Raw genomic sequence first — 20,549 nt, forward strand, 5'->3', positions numbered from 1 at the left:
TCTGCTGGCTTGAACCTTTTCCGCGCTGGGCCCAAAAGCCCCTGCAGGACCCGCTTTCCAAGCGGTACCACCTCCCTGTTTGGAGAATCCTCTCAAAGGCGGGGTCTGTGTAGGACCGGTAGGGACCAGCGGTCTTCCACCCGGAGATAGCCCACCTGAACTCGCATTAGTTCTTTATAGCATTTCCAACTGGACATCCCCGAATACTAGCTGTCCCGCACATCTCCCCCTAAAGAACATTGTCTTGGGACTCGGGATGCGGGGGACGGCTATTTGGCCGAAGCTGTTCTGGGCAGGGAAGCACCGTCGAGCCTCGCAGGAGGAAGGGGCGCGGGTCAGGGAGACCGGGCAAGGGTGTCTGACTTGTGATCAGGGCTCAGGGCGGGTACACGCTTCCAGCCGCTTCTCTCGATGACCTCCAGCCGGGAAGGGCGAGCCGGCGGGGGCTGGGCTGCGGGTGCGTGCTCCGAGAAGCCTGCGGGCCTAGGGAGGGCGATTCCAGTGGCCCGACGACCCGCTGAGGACTGGGGCAGGTACTTGGACGGACCCAGGTCGAGGATCGTCCCCGGGGGCAGGTGCAGCGAAAACACCTTGGGAGGCGGCGCCGTACGGCTGAGCGCCGCTGCCCTGGGAATAGGACGGCGCTCCGCACCGCGAGCTGAGAGCACTTTCATAAATTTTGTATGGGAGGCGCTCCGTGAGCGGGGGCGGGGAGCGGAGCGGGAGGGAGGGAGCTGAAGAGCGAGGGAGGGAGGGAGGGAGGAGGAAGAGAGGTGGGGGAAGCCGGGGGGAGGAAGGGAGGCGCCCCGCTCGGCGGCTCGCTCGGTCCTGCAAACGCGCGCCGGGCGCTTTCCCCGGAGCTGGGCTGTGAGTACGAGCGCCCTTCTGCAGCAGCTGCTGCCCGAGGGGGCGGGGAAGAAGGGACATCGGCCGGCGGGCCAGGGGGCGGCGTCCCCTCTCAAAACCGCCTGCAAAGTGTTTGGGGCGGCAGAATCAGGCCGCCGGCTCGGTGGAGCAAGCCACTGGCCCCAGGGTTGAGCGAGCGCACCGGGTTGGTTGGCAGCGCCGCGGTTGCTAGCAGGCACCGGTGCCCTGGGCGCCGGGCTTGGGCTCACCATGCCCCTGCGGGACCGGGCCGCCGGGCACAAGCGGATTCCCGGTTTGCCCCCGCCTCGACGCGCTCGGATTAGCTGCAGCTGGCGCCCAGGGATTTGAATCTGGACCCCAGGAGGGAGCGCGCCTAGGCCGACCTCGGAGCGGCGGCCTCGCGGCCAACATGCTTCGCAAAGGTGAGTTGGAACCGCAGGGGCAAGTTGGAGTTGGATGGAACCGGGCAGCGCCACAAGCCCTGGGAGCCGTCGAGCACCAGGGAAATGGGTCCCGGAAGCAGCCCCCTGTTAGCTGGCTGGCTTTTGTCACAGGCACTCGCCGTGCGCCTGCTGCTGGATCTGGGCTCCCATCGGTGGCCTGTTGCGAGACAGGGGGTTTGTTCATGGATCGAGTGGCCAGGCCTCCGGGGTCTGTCTCGAGGGCTCAGAGACCAGAGAAGCCTTTGGTAAAAAGAGAGCTGGCCTCCTGGGACCTTTGCTTCGCCATTATAAAGTTTTGGACTTGCAGGGTCCATCCCCTGCGCGGGCACCCGCCCCGGCTTCTGCTTCAGCACCCGGTACAACCCGCGCTCGGGTGCAGCCCGCGGTCAGTCACCGCGCGGCCGCGGCGCTCACCACGGCTCCTAACTCGGGAGGCGCGCCTAAACGCAGGCATTTCCCCAGCATCCTAACCTTATCCTGGAGGAAGAGCCCTGAGCACTCAGAGACCGAGGGTGGGGAGTGGCAAGCGGCAGAAGTCCGGTTTCTCAAACTTTCTTAATGCCTGGATCAGAGGGAGACGCGACCGCCAAGGCCGTACTGGCAGTGTGCGCGGCCGGAGCCAGGCTCAACTTGACTGGCGCTGGCTCGGCGACCATCTCGCCCAGATTCCCGGGCAGCCGGAGCGCAGCAAAGTTGGCGCGGGTGCTGGGGAAGTCCTGCCGCGCCCCCACGTGGTTGCCGTTCTAGGTGCTGTCCCTCGGGTCCAGAAAGGGCAGGTGACCACATGGGAGCGGGCGGACCGGTTCCTCTCCGCTCCTCTTCTCTGCGTGTCTCTTTGCTCCGAGGTCCCCGTGGGCTGACTGTGGCGCCCCGCTGGGATACCCTCGTCCCTTGCCTCAGCCGGGCGGCTGCTGAGCCACGGTGCCTGATGCTAGCTGCTCCCGCCCTGCGGGAGCCAGCTGAGGCGGGAGCTCAGGTAGCGGAGGGGCCTGATCCCTGCGCTCCGCGCTCCAGCCTTAATCCGCCCCTGTTTCCATGGCAACAGACCGAGGTGTCGTAAGCACAGGATTCTGACCTCACAGCAGGATGGGGAAGGAGAAAACGGGCAGGGGGAGGTAGCAGAGGTGGGGGGGAGCAAAGCCCCAAAATGGGCAGATAGAAACAGATAACGGGCAATAAGACAGATCCAGATAAGCAGGTCAGACAGGTGGGTGAATAAGCCACGCCTTCGATATAAGCTGGAGAGGATGAGTGGTGGTCCAGCCCAGGGCAACCGTGGAGGCTTGGTTGCCCCACCCTATAAGAACAATCGCAAACTTATGTGTGACTTGTGCCCTTCACGTGGGTCGGTTCAGTGTGGAGAGGGGGGACGACACATTGCCTTTCGCTGTGGTGTGGGGCAAGTCTCTGCAGTAGTTAGAGGAACCGCTTTACTGTTTAACACCCCAGTTCCTTTTCCTGCGGAAAGACACAGAGTCATTTCAGCCACTCAGCAGTGCTAGAGTGCAGGCCAGTGTGTCTGCACAGGGAAGGTGATTTTTACAGAGCTGAGGAGTCTGAGAAGCCTAGGCATGAGGCATATAGACTCGCTCTCGTGGGAAAGGCTTCCCTGGCAATTTTGAAAAGGCTGCCATGTCTGGGCTGCTGGGCTGTGATGGAGATAACGAGGAAGAGCTGACATCTCATTTCCTGTCTGGTCTTTTGTCGTTTGGCAGTTTACACTTAAGGATGAGCCACAAAGCAGCCCACATACCTTATTTATATGGGCTGGGTGCCCCGGAAGGCTCCAGTAGCCCTCAGGGGCTCTCTGGTACCCTTACTAGACAGAAGTCCAGCTCTGGATAAGCCCAGTGCATTCTGGGGGATGCTCCCTGGGAGAAGGATCCTTTCCTTGCTCAAGAGGTGGCCGCTGGAGGCTTGATGGTCACGTGTGTTCACCACTTGGGCTGTTTCTCCCTTCCTGAGCGTGCGCGCACACACACACATACACACACACACACACACACACACACACACACACACACACACAAGGTTGGCTAGAGAGAGTCCATCAGTTGAGGTTCACACCTGGTTTGGCTTAAGGGAAACAGAGCAGAGAAGCCCTGGCCAAGGCTGGATGGGGGTGTGGGTGGCCTGGAGCCTGCTCCCAGGACACTGTGTGAGCAAATGGCTTCTGTTTTGGTCCTTTCCTGGGCAATTTTCTCTTTGGGACGCTGATGGGTTTGTCTTTTCCCCACGCCTGTGGAGCTCGGATTCTTTGTGTGGAGTCTAGGTATGTGCCGAAAGCCAAAGCATGCCTCCGGCTAATGCCAAGGGAGGTGGCCATTGAAGTTTCTGTTTGTAGAATTGTTGCAAAGGCTCCAAACAGCAAGGTTTACATGCTGATTTGAAAAGACTGCTGCCTAGTTGATGCAGAATCCTACATGGGGGTTCCTGACCTGGGCGAGGTTAATACTTTATCATTTGGAATGGGGTTTGAAGGAAGGGAAAAAAAAAAAGCGCTCTTCCTACAGGAGAGGGAAAGAGTAAGCCCTGGACCATGAGAGTCATCTCTCCGACTTCCGATTGTCCTCGTAGAACTAACTATTCCACTGGCCAGCACCTCTGGCCTGAAATCCAGCCACTGACAGTGCTGATGTCTGAAGGCTTCGGCAGCTGCTCTGCCAGTGAGTGTTTCCAGCTCATAGCCTACACTGACAGAAAGAAGCAGAGATATAAAAAGCCAGCCTCTGGTCAAGAGGGATGAGAAGGCAAGCAAAGCCTCGAGCCATCCAGCATTCTCCAGGAAGGAAAGGCGGCCGGCTGGGGCCTTCGCTGTGCCATGGTTGCCTGCTTAAGGTCAGGATCTATGGTTTTCATTTTTAGAACTATAAAAACAGAATGCAAATCAAGAGCCTCTGGGCTAATACGGAGCCCTTTCCTTAAAGTTTTTGTCTTGTTAAGCAAGGAAATAGAGTGCCAAATAGGCTTTGTTAAGTGGCAGTCTAATTAATAATTTAAAATCGTGTAGCTGTCTTTCATTAGAATTTATCTGTACATCAACCACAAAATCAGTCAAACACACTCATTTATAAGTTAATGCCATCCCTAAATAATTCAGCAAGTGCTAGATGAAGACCTGCAATCCAGTAAGATGCACTATGTTCTCCTGGTATCCAGATCCATATGGCTGGCTGGGTAGCGGAATGGTCTGCTTCTCTGTGGGAAAAGGAGAAGGAGAGGGAGGGAATAGTGTGGTGCTGTCAAGTGGCTGGTGGCTTCTACAGAGTTCCTTCCCTTAGGGCTGTGAGAGTCTCCACAGGGCCGGTGTGATCGGCTCCATCGCCATAGTGCTCTGAGAACACTGAGGACCCAGGATAGTGGCAAAGTAGGTCTTCTCAGCCCCAGTGGGAAGAAGAGAGAAAATATTTCATGGATGGCCAAGGCACTCTTCTCTGCTGTGGGAAAGATGTGAAGAGGGAAATATGAGATTCCTTTCTAGAAAGAACAGAGATGTTTGGCTTTTTTTTTTTTTTTTAAAGTCCAAATTCAGGCAAAGAAGTTGAATTTCAGTGTCTCCAACCTGTTTCTGTCCCAATCTAGAGATGCAGCCTGGTGGAGTCCAAGATCACCAAAATGTTTCCGTCATCCTTGGCCTCTCAGGCACTGTGCCTTTCCTCATAGCTCCTGGTCCTTTTTCCAGAAAGAAAAAATTTTTTAAAGCTAAAAAGAAAAGTTTTATGCACACTCCAGCAGAGAGGAAGTTGCTCAGTCAATGAGGAAAGGTCTCATCTGCAGCCTGAAGGAAGGTGTGTGGTTTTGTTTTGTGTTGTGTTGTGGTTTTGAGGCAGGGTCTCTCTGTGTTGCCCTGGCTGTTCTGGAACTCACTAGGTAGACCAAGCTGGCCTTGAACTCACAGAGATCTACTTAACTCTGCCTCCCTCCCTGAGAGCTGGGTTAAAGGCAAGTGCCAACCATGCCCAGCAGTAAATGAGGTAAGGACAGCGGTGAGCTTGGACAAGGTGTTCGATCAAAGACAGTGTGTTTGATCCAGTTCTTGTCATGACAACTTGGGGTCAGTTCCTTGGTACCGAGCCTTTAGGTCCCGTTTTCTATAGAGAAATCGTTTAGGACCCAAAGTTCCCAGCATTCACAGTAGGGATGAGCCCAGATCTTCTGGGCTGTGTTCCACCCTTAGTCCTTCACAGGGGCAACACTTCCGTGGAGAATCATAGCAGAAGTGTGCCGAGAGCCAGGACAGGGTCTCGGCTAACTCTGGCAAGAGGAAGCCGCATTAGGAAATGTCACGGAAGGGTAGGTGTTTGACCTCTTAACCCAAGGCAGAGTTGCCGATAGATGGGGCCCAACTGGGGGGGGGGGGGGGAGCCTGTGGGTAAATCCACCTCTAGGCCCTAGACATATCTTAGGAAATGTCACGGAAGGGTAGGTGTTTGACCTCTTAACCCAAGGCAGAGTTGCCGATAGATGGGGCCCAACTAGGGGGGCGGGGAGCCTGTGGGTAAATCCACCTCTAGGCCCTAGACATATCTTTGGGGTGGGGCCTGAGGAAGGAGGGAGCAGGCATCATGAAGGATGTCAAGATCGGGTCTGTTTGCTACCATCTGCAGCGAGGCAGTGGCTAAGGTTAAAGCAGAGAGGAGATGACAGGGAGGGAACAGATGGCCAAGGAAGCAAAATAGCTGGCAAAACGGGAACAGAGTCTCCAGGGACAGCAGAAGGCAGGACCTCAGCACTGAGTGCCGGAAGCAGCCCTTTCCTCGGGGTATGATGGCCAGGCCACCCTGGGCAGAAGTGAGTCAGCGAGCTAGCTGGGTAAGGCGGCACGTGGCTATAATCTGGCACCCAGGAGGCCGAGGCAGGAGGGTTGGGAGTTAAAGGCCAGTGTGGACTACATAATAAGACATATACACATCATAGATCACACAGAGAGAGATAGAGACAGAGACAGAGGAGAGAGAGGAGAGAGGGGAGAGAGAAAAAGGCAGAGACAGAGACAGAGCGGAGCACTGGGGATGTGGCTCGGTGATAGAGCATTTATCTAGTACTATGTAGGCTTTGTTCCTTAACACTTAGACTTTGTTATACAACCCAACTAGCTTACACAAGAGGGAAAAAAGGTTAAAGGGGAAACAAGAGTGAACCTTCCGGTATCCGGTCCATGGGACGGGTCCCTAGGTGTCTCTGGCCTGCGCACTGGTCTGGCCTGTCCGCAATCCATGTGTGCTCAAGCCCAGTCTGAACCTGCTGCTGCTCTCTCCTCTCCGCCTGCCTGTCTCACATGCGAAGGGCGGTCTCCTTCTCCCGTTGAGGGTCGATTAGAAAAACAATAGTCCAGGTGGAGTCCCCAGGTCCTGCTTCCTGAATTCCAGGCCCAGGCTGGCTCCACCCAGTCTATCTCAAGGTATCCATGGTGTGTCCAAGGGTAAAGCCCGCCAAGATGGCTTTCACCTGTGACAAAGCTTACAGTCCTTCCCACAGTACTATGCCAGAAATATTGGGTCTGTCATTGGCAGGATGGGAGGAAAAAGTGAAACAGAAAAAAAGTGAGTCATAGATAGGAGTGAAGGAGGGACCTCTCGTGTGGAGCACCTAGGCTAGAGGCTCGGCAACAGCTTATTTGATCCTGAGGAACTGGGCAAGGAGTCACTAGGACCTGGCTACCATCTCACTAGAGCAAGGCAAAGCCCCCTTTGGATCTCCAGGCACACTTGAAGGAGAAAGCTGGGAAGGGACTCAGATGTCATCAGGAACGGACAGCAGGGGATGGGTTATTCCTCCTAACTTTCTTGGCTCCACTTGCGCCCACCACTGTCCTCCCATTAGCAAAAGCTGTTCATATCTGCTTAACACTTCCTGTGGGCTAAGCTGAATGCCTGTCACCGTGCCATCTCCAGTTACCCAGCAAGACCCAACTGCGCTTATTCTCACTTTAAAGAGGAGGAAACCGAGGGTGGGAGGATGGTTCTGCTATGAGACGTGCTTACTGCTTTTGCAGAGGACCCAAGTTCCGTTCCCAGCACCCCCATCTCACGACCACCTGTAGCTCCACCTTCAGGGGACCTGACACCACCCGGCCTCTGCAGGTACCTGCAAGAACTTACACATACCACCCCCCCCACACACACACATTTTAAACTGTGTAGTTAAAAATAATAAAAAGGAGAAACTAAGGCACAGGCAGATCCATGCAGTCCCTGGGTTCGGGTCTCCCAGGGGCTAGCCTCCTGATGCACCACCGGGCTGCAATCCAAGCCTCTACAAAGAGCCCACACTCTTTTCTTCATCTCGCAACCCCTGAGCTGCACTCGCTCACATGCCCATCTGTCTTGATTTCTATGACATTTGTTTTGTGGGGTGCTGATGAATCATTTGTGTTCTGGTAGTTTCCCCCAGAAAGCTCCTTGGCTGGGACCCAGAGCCCTAAACCAAAGTCTCCTGTATCTTCTATTTGGCATCCCTCTCCAAGTCCAGGTGGACGCATCCCTTTTCTAGGCTGCTTTTCTGGCTTCTTTCTTACCAGCAGACATGGGACACTCAGCAGACCAGCAGCTCTCCTGTCTGCTTCATACTCCTGAGAAAGGCCCAACCCCGTGGCTTATTTGGCCTGGTCAAATACTCTCAACCCTCCCCAGAGGCTGCTCTCCCTGGCATCCCTCCCAAGCTAACAAGACTGGCCAACACAGCCACACCCACACTGGTTGGTGGGTGGTCTCTAGAGCAGCCGTGCTGGCCAGGGTAGGTGGCATATGACAGGATGGTTAAGAAAAACTCCTTCCACCTGTACTGGTGTTTCTCTTGTTATGGTCCAGCCATAGCCTACCAGCCTGGATGGCACCCACAGGCCTCAGGGATGGTTCTGTGCCCTTCCAGTCACAGCAAGTTCCCACACAAAGCGAGGCAGAGTCTAGCTGAATGTTGGGATGTGAAAGAGCAAAATCTCCTCCCCCCCCCCACCAGGCGGGGGCTTCTCCTCCGCTCAGTTAGGAGGGCATCTGACCTAACAGATACATTGGGTGCTTCTGGGCCTGTGATGACCTTCCTCATCATCAGTCAGCGAAGTCTGGAGATGGAACAGCAAACAGCCCCCTGCTGTCTGATTCGCGAGAGTCACTCTGGGGGGCTTCCATGTGCTGGCACAGCAGAATGGTTTGCACAATGCAGCGGTGTGTATGTGTGTGTGTGTGTGTGTGTGTGTGTGTGTGTGTTTAGAAACACACCTGGTGGGCCTGCAACAGGCTCCCAGTGTGTGCATTGTCAGAAGTGCGCTGTTGCAAAGCAGCACACCCCAAGTGCACTGGCACAGATGTTGGCACCCACGCTCCCATCCCCTAGCATGGCTTGATGCCATGGCAGGATGGTGAGCCACTCGTTGGGGGGCCCTAAGGAGTGGGTGGGCCAGTGTGGTTGTGTGCTACATGTTAGGGACAAAGCTTGGTGAGCGGGTGTGTAGCTCACCCTATAAGGGGGCGGGTGGGCACGACTCACCACACGTCTGCCAGGGGACGAGCCACTACAGCCCCCAGAGACAGAGCCTCTTGGCAGTTAACTGGCTTTTTTCCAGAGAGTGCAAGCATCGTGGTGACAATTTTATTAGTCTACAGGAGACAGAGCAAAAGTCTTCCCTGAGTCAGTAGAAAAGCTGGCCTCCAAACTCCCAGCCCATGGAGGCGGGATGACAGTTGCTTTTGCCTCCAAACGATTTGAGGCTCGCTCTGGGTTCATGACCAGCTGATTGTGAAGGAGGCCTTTACATGGGCCTATGTAGAGAGATTCATGAGGCCCTAGGGGGGAAATTGGCATTCTTCTTACGATGATTTATTTATAGGGCGATTGGATGATGGGATATGGAGGCCAAGGTGCCTCCATTAACGAGAAGCACACAAGACAGGAAGCCTTGCTCTGCTTTTGACATTTAGTGGGGCGACTCCTACCAGGGAGCTGCTTTTTCTGCTGGGAGGTTTTGCCTTTAATGTTCTATTCATGGACCTGTCTGGGCAGGCTGAAGGAAAGAAGGGACATGTGGTGAGATGGGGCCAGGGACTGAGGCTGGCCATCTCAGGAGACATGGCCTGAGGAGGTCACTCAGTGGCCAGTGTGGGGAACAGCCTGGGCAGCCAGGATGCTGGAGGAGCGAGGCTCCTCTACTCTTGCACTGCGGTCAGCTTACTCACCCACCACCTCTCGTTGGCATGTGCTACGTGTGACACGCTGCGTGTTTCCTTTCCCATCTCTCTCTCCCCATGAGCTAACTGCAGCCCTCTGGCAACCCTGGCTTTGGCCTTGGTGACATCTTTTTCCTTCTGGGAACTATGGGGTGATGAGGAGATAGAGGCTCACAGTTGGCCTCGCTGGAACCCTGGGTGAATCTCTTTCTCTTTAAGCCACTTCGAATATGGCTGGATTGCTATCCACAAGCTACTTTTTAGCAGTGTTCCCCAGTGTCAGAGTCAGTTATCTACAACATAAGGGTGAGGCCCTGGCTACAGCTAAGGGTCAAGCTTTCTCCTTCCACCTCCAGCCTCTCTGCCCGCACCTCCAGTTTAGAAACTTGTCAATCCACTAGGATCTCTTCCAGCACGGCTTTGCACACTGGAAGGCCACTAGTGTGTTAACGGGGAGGACGTTCTTTCTCCCAGGAGCACAGGGCTTGAGAAGATCAGGCTCTGCAGTGAGGGGCTTGTTTCCTGTTTCAGCTTGCACTCCGTGGCTGCTGAGCTCTGGCTCTCCCATCCTGGTGACCTGGGTGGGGTTGTCTGTACTAGTGGCTGTCCTGTCTCTCCCCTCACTTCCACGATGGCCACTTCCTGGGTCTCTCCCAGTCATCTGCTGCTGCTGCTGCTTCTCAACCTGGCTTCCCAGCTTCATCTTCTTTGCCATCCTCCATTGAGGCACTAGTGCCTGGACCCTGTCTCCCTACACTGTGCCCTGAAGGGCTTTCTGAACACCACCTCTGCCTATCCCAGAGAATACGCTGCTTTTGATGGCTACAGGCATCTGCTAGGCTGACCCTCAGATGTCCCCACCTGTTGCCTCCTTGGGCCATAAAAATCTAGCATCCCTGGTGTTAGCATACAGGCCATTCTGCTGGTGTGCCCTCAGGGACCTAGCAACATCTTACCTCATCACCTGCCTCTGCCAGATCTGGGCTGCAAGATAAAAGGACACCCTCCCTGAGCACTCAGGCTTGCGTGCTCTCTCTCTCTCTCTCTCTCTCTCTCTCTCTCTCTCTCTCTCCTCTCTCTCTCTCCTCTCTCCCCTCTCTCTGCTCTCTCTCTCTCTCTCTCTCTCTCTCTCTCTCTCTCTCTCTCTCTCTCTCTCCCCCTCTCTTTTCCTCTCTCTCCCTCCCTCTTCCTCTCTCTGTTCTTGTATTTTCTCTCTCCCTCTCTGTTCTCACTGCCCCCTTTCTCTCCCTCTCTGCCCCCTCTTTCTCTGCCTTCATGGCTGGTTTGCTGCCTTTACCCCGCCGCCCGCCCCCCCTCCCTTCCCCCAGTAAACCTCTTTATACCAGATCTGTTGCGTGAAATAATCCCTCAGGGGCATACCTTGGCATGGGCCTGCCATGGCGCCCTCCTCGCCACATCATGATATTTCATAGCACCTGGAGTTCTACTCGTCCCTGCCCTTGTCTCTTGGCAAGCTACTCTTTCCCTCTTCCCCGCATCTTGGCATCCTGGTACCATCTTTTCTCCATGCTCTGCATCCTAAGAACTGAAAGTCCCAGATGATGAGCTCCCCCCTCCCCCTCCCCCTCCACTCTCTCCCCCTCCCCCTTCCCTAGAGCCATCCTGAAGCAGACCCCTGGAGTCCCTTCACCCCTTCTCCTCTGATGCTGACCTAGCCTCCACCCCAGCCCAGCTAACTCTCTGCCTCCTCCGCTGCCTTCACCCAATATGGGCTTTTCACTGTGGTGCTATATGCTTTTGTCGCTCTCTCTAGTTTATTTATTTATTTTTGTTGACACATTAAAATGGTACATATTTGTGGGGTACCATGTGATGCCCTGTCACTCACCCGCTTAAAAACCTTCAGTGATTTTCTCCTTCAGGGGATGGCCCAGACTTCCTAGCCTGGCTGTCAAGCCCTCCCACCTCCCCTTAGCTGCTTCCTCTCCCCACTCCCTGCTTTGACCTCTAAGCTCCAGGTCTACTCAACGACTTTCCATCCTTCTGCATTGCATTTGCCCCTCATCTCTAAGGATCTGCATGAACAAACCTGCCTAGAAAACTCCTTGCCTCTTTCCCCGGGACTCATCCTCTGGATGCCTGCCTCCTGGGACCTCACCCCAGGACCACAGAGCGGTCCACTATCTCCCTATGCTGGATGTACCCCCACTTTATAGCCGGCAACTTTTCTGTTGACTATCCCTGAGAATGCTGGGCCCTGCCTTTCCCCATTGTCCTTCGAAACCCAACCCCACTTCCCCCACCTCCACACACACCCCCCCCGCCCCCCCCCGCTCACGACCACACTGCCTGCCCACAAGGTTAGCTTGTCCTAGTGCAACAATGGGCTTCTGTTCAAGTAGAGGCAAGCCACCATGACTTCTCTGCCCACCAGCATGAAAAGTCACCCACAGGTTTTCCCAGAAGTGCAGCCCGCAAGGAATCAAGCAGGTAGTTTATGTGGGACATGATCCTGGGAAATGCCAGGAGCAAGTGGTGAGCGAGCTGACGGAGAGAAGGCAAGAAGCCAAAAAAATGCCTTGTCACAGAGCTTCATGCTGTGGCCATCCAGAACTTAAACTCACTGGGGAAACTTCGGGGTACAATGTAAGAGAGGAAAGCAGGGGAGTCTGGTGTGTTTACATGTGCCTTGCCACCCCACCCCCACCCCGGGCCTAGGAGGAAGGCTTTTGGAAAGGTATTATTTTGTTTTGTTTTGTTTTGGAAAGGTATTAATGGCCAAGTGCTTTCCACCTGCCCCAGGTCTGAACAAAGCCAGCTCCATTGCTAGAGGAAGCCTCTGGCAAAGGGAGGGGCAGGGGGGCGGGGTGTGATTGGAAGGCAGGCTTCTGGACGCTGGAAAGGTACAGGCTTGAGCTGTGGGCAGGCCTTGGCTACACCTGCTGCCCAGGCCTTGGCTACACCTGCTGCCCAGTGTCTGGGCTCAGTGGGAGCACCTCTCCTTCTTCGTCCCCACTGTGTGTCTGGGCTCAGTGGGAGCACCTCTCCTTCTTCGTCCCCACTGTGTGTCTCAGGGTTTCCTGACTCCCCTGTTCTTACCTCAGTCACCTGACTACTCAATCCATGGATACTCAGGGTCCTACTAGCATCCAACTAAACCAGCATCCTGCACAAAGCATAGTGCTGCATGGTGAGGTGCAGTGAAACACCTTCAATCCAATAAACTAACACGTATGTATCTCCAAGGGATGGAGGACCGGCTGACAAATGGTAGTTGATTCTACAACTTACCAGGAAAACTTGAGTTTTACATTGTTTCGTAGCCATAAGGTTTTGTTTGTTTGTTTGTTTGTTTGTTTGTTTGAGAGGGTTTTTCTGTGTAGTCCTGACTGTCCTGGAACTCACTCTGTAGACCAGGCTAGCCTCAAACTCACAGCTATCTGCCTGCCTCTGCCTCCCGGACTGCTGGGGTCAACAGCGTGCGCCACCACCATGCAGCTGTAGCCATAATATTAAATCATAAAAATCCTGGAGGCTTTTTGTTCTGTTTCTTTGAGACAAGGCCTCACTATGTTGGCCAGGCTGGCTTTGAACTCCCGGTTCCTAGCCCTTCTACTGCCTTGGTCTCCAGCTGGGACTTCAGACACCTGGCTAACTTTAGAGCTTTTTCACAACAAAGTTCCTGGAGGCAGGAGAAGCTGTAGGGTAGGGTCCTGAGGTGAGGTGTTTCCTGTGCAACCTCTACCCCCACCCCAAGCAGAAAGGCTAGGTCTCTTCTGCCCTAAGCAGCAAGGCCAAGTCTAATTAGCTCCAAGTCACAGGAGGCTTTAGAGGATAGAGGAACTGAATAGCTTGTGCAAGCCCAGGGCTGTCAGAGCTCCTTCACTCTCCTCCTCCCAGGCATGGACAGAGGCTATGTAGACCCGAGAGGCATCCAGCAGGACAGGCTCTGTGTGTGGTGTGTGTGTGTGGTGTGTATGTGTGTGTGTGTGGTGTAGTGTGTGTGTGGTTGTGTGTGTGTGGTATATGTGTGTGTGTGTGCTATGTGTGGTGTGGGTGTGGTATGTGTGTGTGTGTGTGTGTGTGTGTGTGTGTGTTATGTGTGGTGGTGGTAGAGGGGGAATGACAGAACAACACTCACATTTGGAAAAGTTTAGGCTTGGACTTGGCAGATTTTTTTGGAACAAAATTTGCACTATTGATTCCGAAGCAAATGAAAATCTCTGACGGACACTCTGGGCTTCCGAGATCTGAACTGTTTTAAATGAGGCTGGACCGAACACAAGGAGGTGAAATTGCTATCCCAAGCTGAGCACAGGTGGTGCCTGGGGTGGGAAGGTTGTTTCGTCTTCTCTCCTGTCTGTGAAAATGACTCGCTCCTTTGAACTGATCCTCTCCTCTCCAAACAGAAGGCCTCGGGGCTGCTGCCCAGGCCTGTGGTTGCAATAGAAAGTCTGAGCAGAGGGAGGGAGGCTGGCGGCCCTGACAGGGTCAGACAGAGGGAGACTGCTGAAGGGCACCCAGTCCAGGGGTGGGCAGAGGCTGGCTGCAGGACCTGGTGGTTTTCTTCTTCCCGTAATTGGCCCACTGCCCCTGGTGGGCCTGTGATTCTGCCTTGAGGACACGTTTGATTGCAGAATCAAGGCTTGTTGGAAATGGTGACTGTGGCGAGATTGAGGAACGCTTGTTTTCCAAGCCTCTAGCTAGCAAGGAGGTGGCACAGGGACATAGCTTCTCTGCGGTTCCCCTCCTGGCCTCTCCTCTGCCCAGCCAGCTCCACCTCCTTTACCCTGCCTTTCTCATCCCTGGATTGTCATCTTGCCCATGGTTCAATATGTCTACCAGAGGCTTACTCAGTCTGCCTCACCTCCCACAATGCACTGCTTCATCTTCAGTTGTTAGTGTTACCAGCTGTATTTAGCAGAAGAGAGACTCCGATTGAGCCAATCAGGACATGGCTCTTGTCAGGACATGTGATGGGTTATGACTACCTTCAGCTTTTTTTTTTTTTTTAATTTTTTATTAATTTATTCTTGTTACATCTCAATGTTTATCCCATCCCTTGTATCCTCCCATTCTTCCCCCTCCCCCATTTTCCCATTACTCCCCTCCCCTATGACTGTTCCTGAGGGGGATTACCTCCCCCTGTATATGTTCATAGGGTATCAAGTCTCTTCTTGGCCTACCTTCAGCTTTTATCTTCATGGGGTGAGGCAAGAAGAATAGGAGAGTGATCTCTGCCGTTTCACAGAGATGGATGTCACAACAGGGTCAGTCTCTGTAGTTCAGGCTAGCCTCAAAATGACTATGAAGCCCAGGTTGGCTTTGAACTCACTACAGTCCTCCTGTCTCTACCTCCCAAATGCTGTAATTATACAAGCCATCATATCTGGCTGGATGTAATGACTATTGACTGGTGGCCTATTGCTATCCGGGTGGGGGCTGATGCAATGAACGAGCCAAGCCCTTTGCTTTTGTGGCGCGTATACTACAGTTGGGGGTGGGGAAGTCAGTTAATAAACCACTGACTATAATCTCCAAAGCAAGGTGAAGTGCTTAACAGAAAATCTGCAGAGTTAATTAAGGATGGAGGGTAACCAGAGAGCTTTTGATTTAGAGAGATTGGCTCTGAAGCCTTTCTGATAAGGAGATATTGGAACTGGGGCCTCAGCGAGGGAAGGCGGTGAGCTCTGTAGGTGATCAGAGCCACTCCAGCCTGGGAAGAGGTGTCCCCACAGAGAGAGCCATAGCGAAAGTAGAAAGTCCCCCCCCTCAAGGAGGCCCAGGTGTGCCTTTTAGTACAGCTGGCTGCTCTGGAGGGGAGGGGGGGGCAGGACCAGCATTCTGAGGTGTGGCCTGTGGAGTTAGCCTCACATTTCCTCTGGAGAGGACCAGGGCTTGGGGGGGCCATCCCAAGTTGCATGGTCAACTCGGAGATCAAAGCAACAGTCGTGATAAAGCAGGAGCGATTTGCTGGGTCTGCTGCGGCCCTTGCGTCAGGGTCAGATGCTTTTCTTGGCTATTTCCGTGGCCCCAGCTACAGTTCGAGATGTGGCCAAAGTTTGAGCCCCAGCCAGGAGGTGATGGCGCAAGCCTTTAATCCCAGCACGCAGGAGGCAGAGGCAGGTGGATCTCTGTGAGTTTGAGGTCAGCCTCGTCTACAGAGCAAGTTCCAGGACAGCCAGAGGTGTTACACAGAGAAACCCTGTCTCAAAAAAATCAAAAATCCAAAAAAATAAAAATAAAAAGTTTGAGCCCCATTGCCCTTCTTTTATATCGCAAAGCATATTCATGGAAGTGAGTGCCTACGCAGTCTTTGTCTGTCTGTCTGCATACCTGCCATCTCACATGCCAGCCTTTTGTCACTGTTGACCATCAGTGTTGGCCAGGCTCAAGCCCCTGTGTGTCATAATCACTTCCTGCTTAGCTTTGTTTGGTTTCGGTTTGGACCATGCTAGGGATCAGACCCAAGGCCCTATGAATGCTAAGCCAACAGTCTGCCATTGGGCACATCCCCTGCCATCTCCTGGGTAGCTGAATGTCACTGTGGTCATCCTCTGAGTGGAGTCCCTACTCTCAGGGAACTCAGCTTGATGCAAAAAGCCCCGTGTTGGGAGAAGCCACTGGCTAGAGAGAAGGGAAATGAATTTGGAGGTGTCAGGGCGGGTGGTTTCAAGTGGGGGGCAGGGGAGGGTGCTTCTCTCCAGCTCACCTGGCGGAACTCTGTGCGAGAAGGAGAGGTTGGAGAGGCCAGAAGGCTGTGTGAGCAGCACATGGCCGTTGTCACTGTGTCACCAGGTGGCAGATCGGTGGTAGCAGATTAGCGGTCAGCTAGATTGGCAGGAGTTTATTATTGCAGACCCTTAAGTACCAAGAAGGAGGAGGGTTGGTTAGCTCAACGGCCGCAGAGGCATTTTTTTTGAACTTGCCAAATAGTACATACCCATGGTTGAAAACCACAGGCTTTCAAAAGGGAGCAAAATCACTGAAAACTCTCACAGCCTGAGGAGAGAGTGCTGAAAGCATCCTGACGGGTCCTTGGTGCTCCCTCCTGCAGTTACTTCCTGCAACTGCAACCTGGGTAAATGTGTCCTGGCACACTAGCCCTACCCTGAACACCCTTCCTTTTCAGCCATGCTAAGCCTTTTGTTTTTGTTCTGACATAGGAGTTTCATTATAGCCCAAGCGGGCATCAAATGTCTAGACTCCACTGAGTGGCTGAGACCCAGGCACGTGCCACCCTCTCCACTTAGCCCAGTTACTACAACTTTTGTTGTTTTGAGACATGGTCTTACTATGCAGTCCTGGTTGGCCTAGAACTCACTGTGTAGATCAGACTGGCCTTGAACTCAGAGAAATCCTCTTGTCTCTGTCTCCTAAGTGCTAGGATTAAAGGTGTGCATCGCCACAGCTGGCCAAACGCTAAGTTATGATGTGGGTAAATGCTCTGTAATATGCCATGCAAAGTCCCCTGAGATTGGCAAGACCGTTAGAGACCACATTATGGCCAACTGTTGATAGATTTGTTCCTGTGCTTTGGGACCTCTGAGAAAAGAGATGGGGCTCTACAGGTGGTTGGTGGGTAGAAGTCATCATGGGAGGCGAGTGACAGCCACTGTGACTCATGGGTGTCTAGTTAGAACTCAAAGCAAGAATCAGAAAAGAGGGGGCTAGAGAGATGGCTCAGTGGTTAAGAGCGCCGCCTGCTCTTCCAGAGGTCCTGAGTTCAATTCCCAGCAACCACATGGTGGCTCACAACCATCCATAATGTGATCTGATGCCCTCTTCTGCAAATAAAGCACTCATATACAATAAATAAATTAATAATAATAAATAATCTTTTTTTTTTTAATCAGAAAAGAGGTACTCTCTCTCCCAGCATTCTCTGTGTGTCTCTATCTCTGTCTGTGTGTGTGTGTGTATACGTGTACTGTGAACGTAGCCTTAGTATATCCAGTAAAAAAGGTGGTTGTTGCTGGGGAACCCAAGAGGGCAATTTACAGAGGCATTCGTTTTCTTTGATGCTCAGTGGTTTGTGACTATAGAAACACTTTGAAAATGGGGTATGGAGAGGAATATGTCTCTTGCTCCTGACTTGCTCCGAGGGATTAGATAGGTTGTCACATTCTTAGGCTGAGGGAGTAGCTGAGGTAGAAGAGTACTCGCCTAGCAAGCATAAAGCCCTGCGTTCCATTAGCATCATGCAAAGGGCATTGGTGACAAATGCCTTTCATCCCAGCACTTGGAACTAGAGACAGTGGGGCCAGAAGTTCAATTCATCCTTCAATACATAGCAAGTTCAAGGTCATCCTGGACACACGGGTGGAAGGACTGTAAATTCTTTGAAATTTGGCACTAACAGCGTCTGATCTCTCAGCTGAGGAAACAGGTTCAGAGAGTTATGATTCTCCCAAAGCCACACAGCACTGGACATAGTTGGCTTCAAGGCTGGAGGGATGGCTCAGTGGTTAGGAGCACTGGCTGCTCTTCCAGAGAACCTGGCTTGGATTCCCAGCACCCGCACGACAACCCACAAATGCCTGTAACTCCAATTATAGGGGATTGTCCTCTTGTGGCCTCTTTGAACGCTGGGCAGTCACATGGTGCACATACAAACACACAGGCAAGTGACACATAAAATAAATCTTAAGGAAAAGATAATAGTTGGCAGTGGATTCCACAGAATGCTCAAACCACTGGCAACACACCTTTGTCTGTCCAGGACCCCGTTGCCAGCTTCTCTCTGTAGAGCCTGGCCTCCTTGGCTTGATCTGCTAGCGGCCCATTCATTCTTCTTAGTAGAAGCTACCAGTAGAAGTAGGAAGGCTTGGGAGGTGGTGATTAGACACTGGGGTCTGAGCAGACCCACACTCAGGTCCTGGGAATTACCTGATTTCTTGGGCTTGACTTCCTTCATCCATGAAATGGGATTGGGCTAGCACCTCCATGATGGAGTTGGAAAAATTAAAGAAGACGTCTCATAAAAAGCTCTCGGCCCTTTGCTGTGGCTTCACCCAGACTAGGCACTCCGTGAACACGGCCATCCATTGGTGTGAGGAGTATCAGCAATAACTTCCTTCTCCGAAGAATCCCTGTGTTGTCATTGTCCTTCCTGCCTGCCCCTGGCTGCCCTTTGCCGTTCAGATGCCTGTTATCCAGGGCTATGACTTGAGAGCATCCAGGCCTGAAATCTCAGAGCCAGCACAGTTGGGCTACCTAGCATGGAGGGTGTCCCTGTTTAGGATGAGTCTTTTCATTCTGACCTGAACTCTTTGCCCTGTCTATCAGGGATGGGGAGACGGTGTGGACCGCATCCTTGAGCTGTTTAGTGGTCTGGAAACCACAAAGGGAGGGGTCCTTATTTACCAGCCATGGCCCTTGCCCACCCTGAATTCCCATCAGAAAACAGATCTATGATCAGAAAAGCAAACCCAGCCCCAGCCTCACGCCTTGGTCTTATGGCTGTGAAGTGGACATAGCTTTCCATGTGGTTCCTCTGGGCCCTATGGCAGGCCTACTAGGCTCCCCTGTAGCCTCTGCAGATCAGGGTAAGTGGACAGAAGGGCTGTGGCACCAGAGGCTTAACCACTGGTCAAGCAGTGACTGAATGCTTTTAATTCTCAGGGGCTCAGGACTTAAGAGGTGTGGTGTGGAGGCAGGAGGGTCAGGATTTCAAAGCCTTGTTTGGCTACAGAGCAAGCTCAAGATCAGCCTATGTTACATGAGACAGTCGCAAACAAAGTGAAAAAGCAAGCCATGGGGTTGATGCCACCCGCCTGTTGGATTTGGGAATGGTGACCAAGTGGTCACAAAGTGCCTTCCTGAGGAACAGGGCCCCCATGCTAACCCTTAGTGCTGCCCTCTTTATTACCTTTGATTTATTCATCGGCCCTCTCCTGAGGCCCTACTGTGTGTCAGTGAGGGTCACAGCTCCTTTCTCTGTGCTCCCCTCTCTGGCCATTGTTTTACTTTTCTTGCTTGCTGGGCCTGCCTTGCCCTGGATGCACCTTGCTACAAGATCTACGGCAAAGAGGCCTGTCTGCCAGCCTCCGGGATCAGACCTCACTGGCCTTCTGGTCCCGGATGGGAGGCACTCGAATCTTTTGTCTGAGCTTATGACCTGCCTTCTTAGCAGGTAGATACATTTCTGGGGGAGAAAGGAGTGTCCTGGGAGCTAGCATTGTCCCCCTATGAAGCTCTCAGCAGCTCAGGCGGAGAGCTACCTCCTCCCCAGCCAAGGAAGCTGGGATCCATTGCTTCTTCTCTTGTTAGCCCTTTGAAAAGAGGAGCTACCCTGCAGGGAAGGCTACTCACTGTGGCGGGTTTGTCCCAGAGAGCACTGGGAACAGAAATGGTCAGAGAGTCCAAAATGAGGGCACAGACCCCTCCTGTGCCACCCCCGCCCTGTCTCTGCTGAGTTGAGGCCTGTGTCACCCCAATACCAGAAATATGGACGTTCCCTGGTCACTGGCCCTGTGTGCCTCACTGCCGGCTGACCTATCCGCCCCACTGGGAACTGACTGGGTGTTTTTTTTACTAATAAGCTAACCACATTACCATCTCAACAAAATTAACCAAAAAAGAAAAAAAAAAAGAAAGAGAGAGAAACAGTCCTTGAACAAATGCTGCTGGTGTCTACCAGGACCTAAGATCTGGTACTATCTGTTTTTTAATAATTGAGGGTAATAAATATGTATTTCTCTCTCCTCCCTACCCCCTTCCTCCAAAGCTTGTCAGCTCCCTGCGTCTCTCCTCTGATCAGACCAAGTCTTCCCCAAGCCCAAAAAAAAAAAAAAAAAAAAAAAAAAAAAAAAAAAAAAAAAATCCTTTAAGCAAAAAGGATTAAAGCCTTGAAAGTAGGTCTGCCTGCATTCTCTCCTCCCCTCCCCCAGGCCTGGTGTGGAGAGGCCCCTCAGGAAGCCAGGACTGAGGTGGGGGTGTGGATGGAGACAACAGATCTTGGGTAAGGAGCTCAGTGGGAAAGGACCCCTTTAGTCCTCCCTCACTGCAGCCTACCTAGCCTGGGCTAAGCTGGGAGTAACAGCTCAGTGCAGCCCAAGGCTCCTTTGGTCCCTGAGGGCTAGCCTGAGAGCCAGCCCTCCCTCACCCCCCCCGG

General features: G+C 53.2%; 1 protein-coding gene across 1 annotated transcript in view; it reads left to right on the forward strand.

Annotated features, from left to right (window-relative positions):
- Window positions 1–782: 782 nt before the first annotated feature.
- Window positions 783–20,549, forward strand: part of Rtn4rl1 (reticulon 4 receptor like 1) — a 79,568-nt gene continuing 59,801 nt past the window's right edge. The window contains exon 1 of the mRNA XM_051157951.1: window positions 783–1,289. Within this exon, the coding sequence (XP_051013908.1) occupies window positions 1,277–1,289 (13 nt within the window). The 5' untranslated portion in view covers window positions 783–1,276. The remainder of the gene's footprint in view (window positions 1,290–20,549) is intronic.

Source organism: Acomys russatus, chromosome 16 (genome assembly GCF_903995435.1).
Source record: "Acomys russatus chromosome 16, mAcoRus1.1, whole genome shotgun sequence".
Lineage (NCBI taxonomy): Eukaryota > Metazoa > Chordata > Mammalia > Rodentia > Muridae > Acomys > Acomys russatus.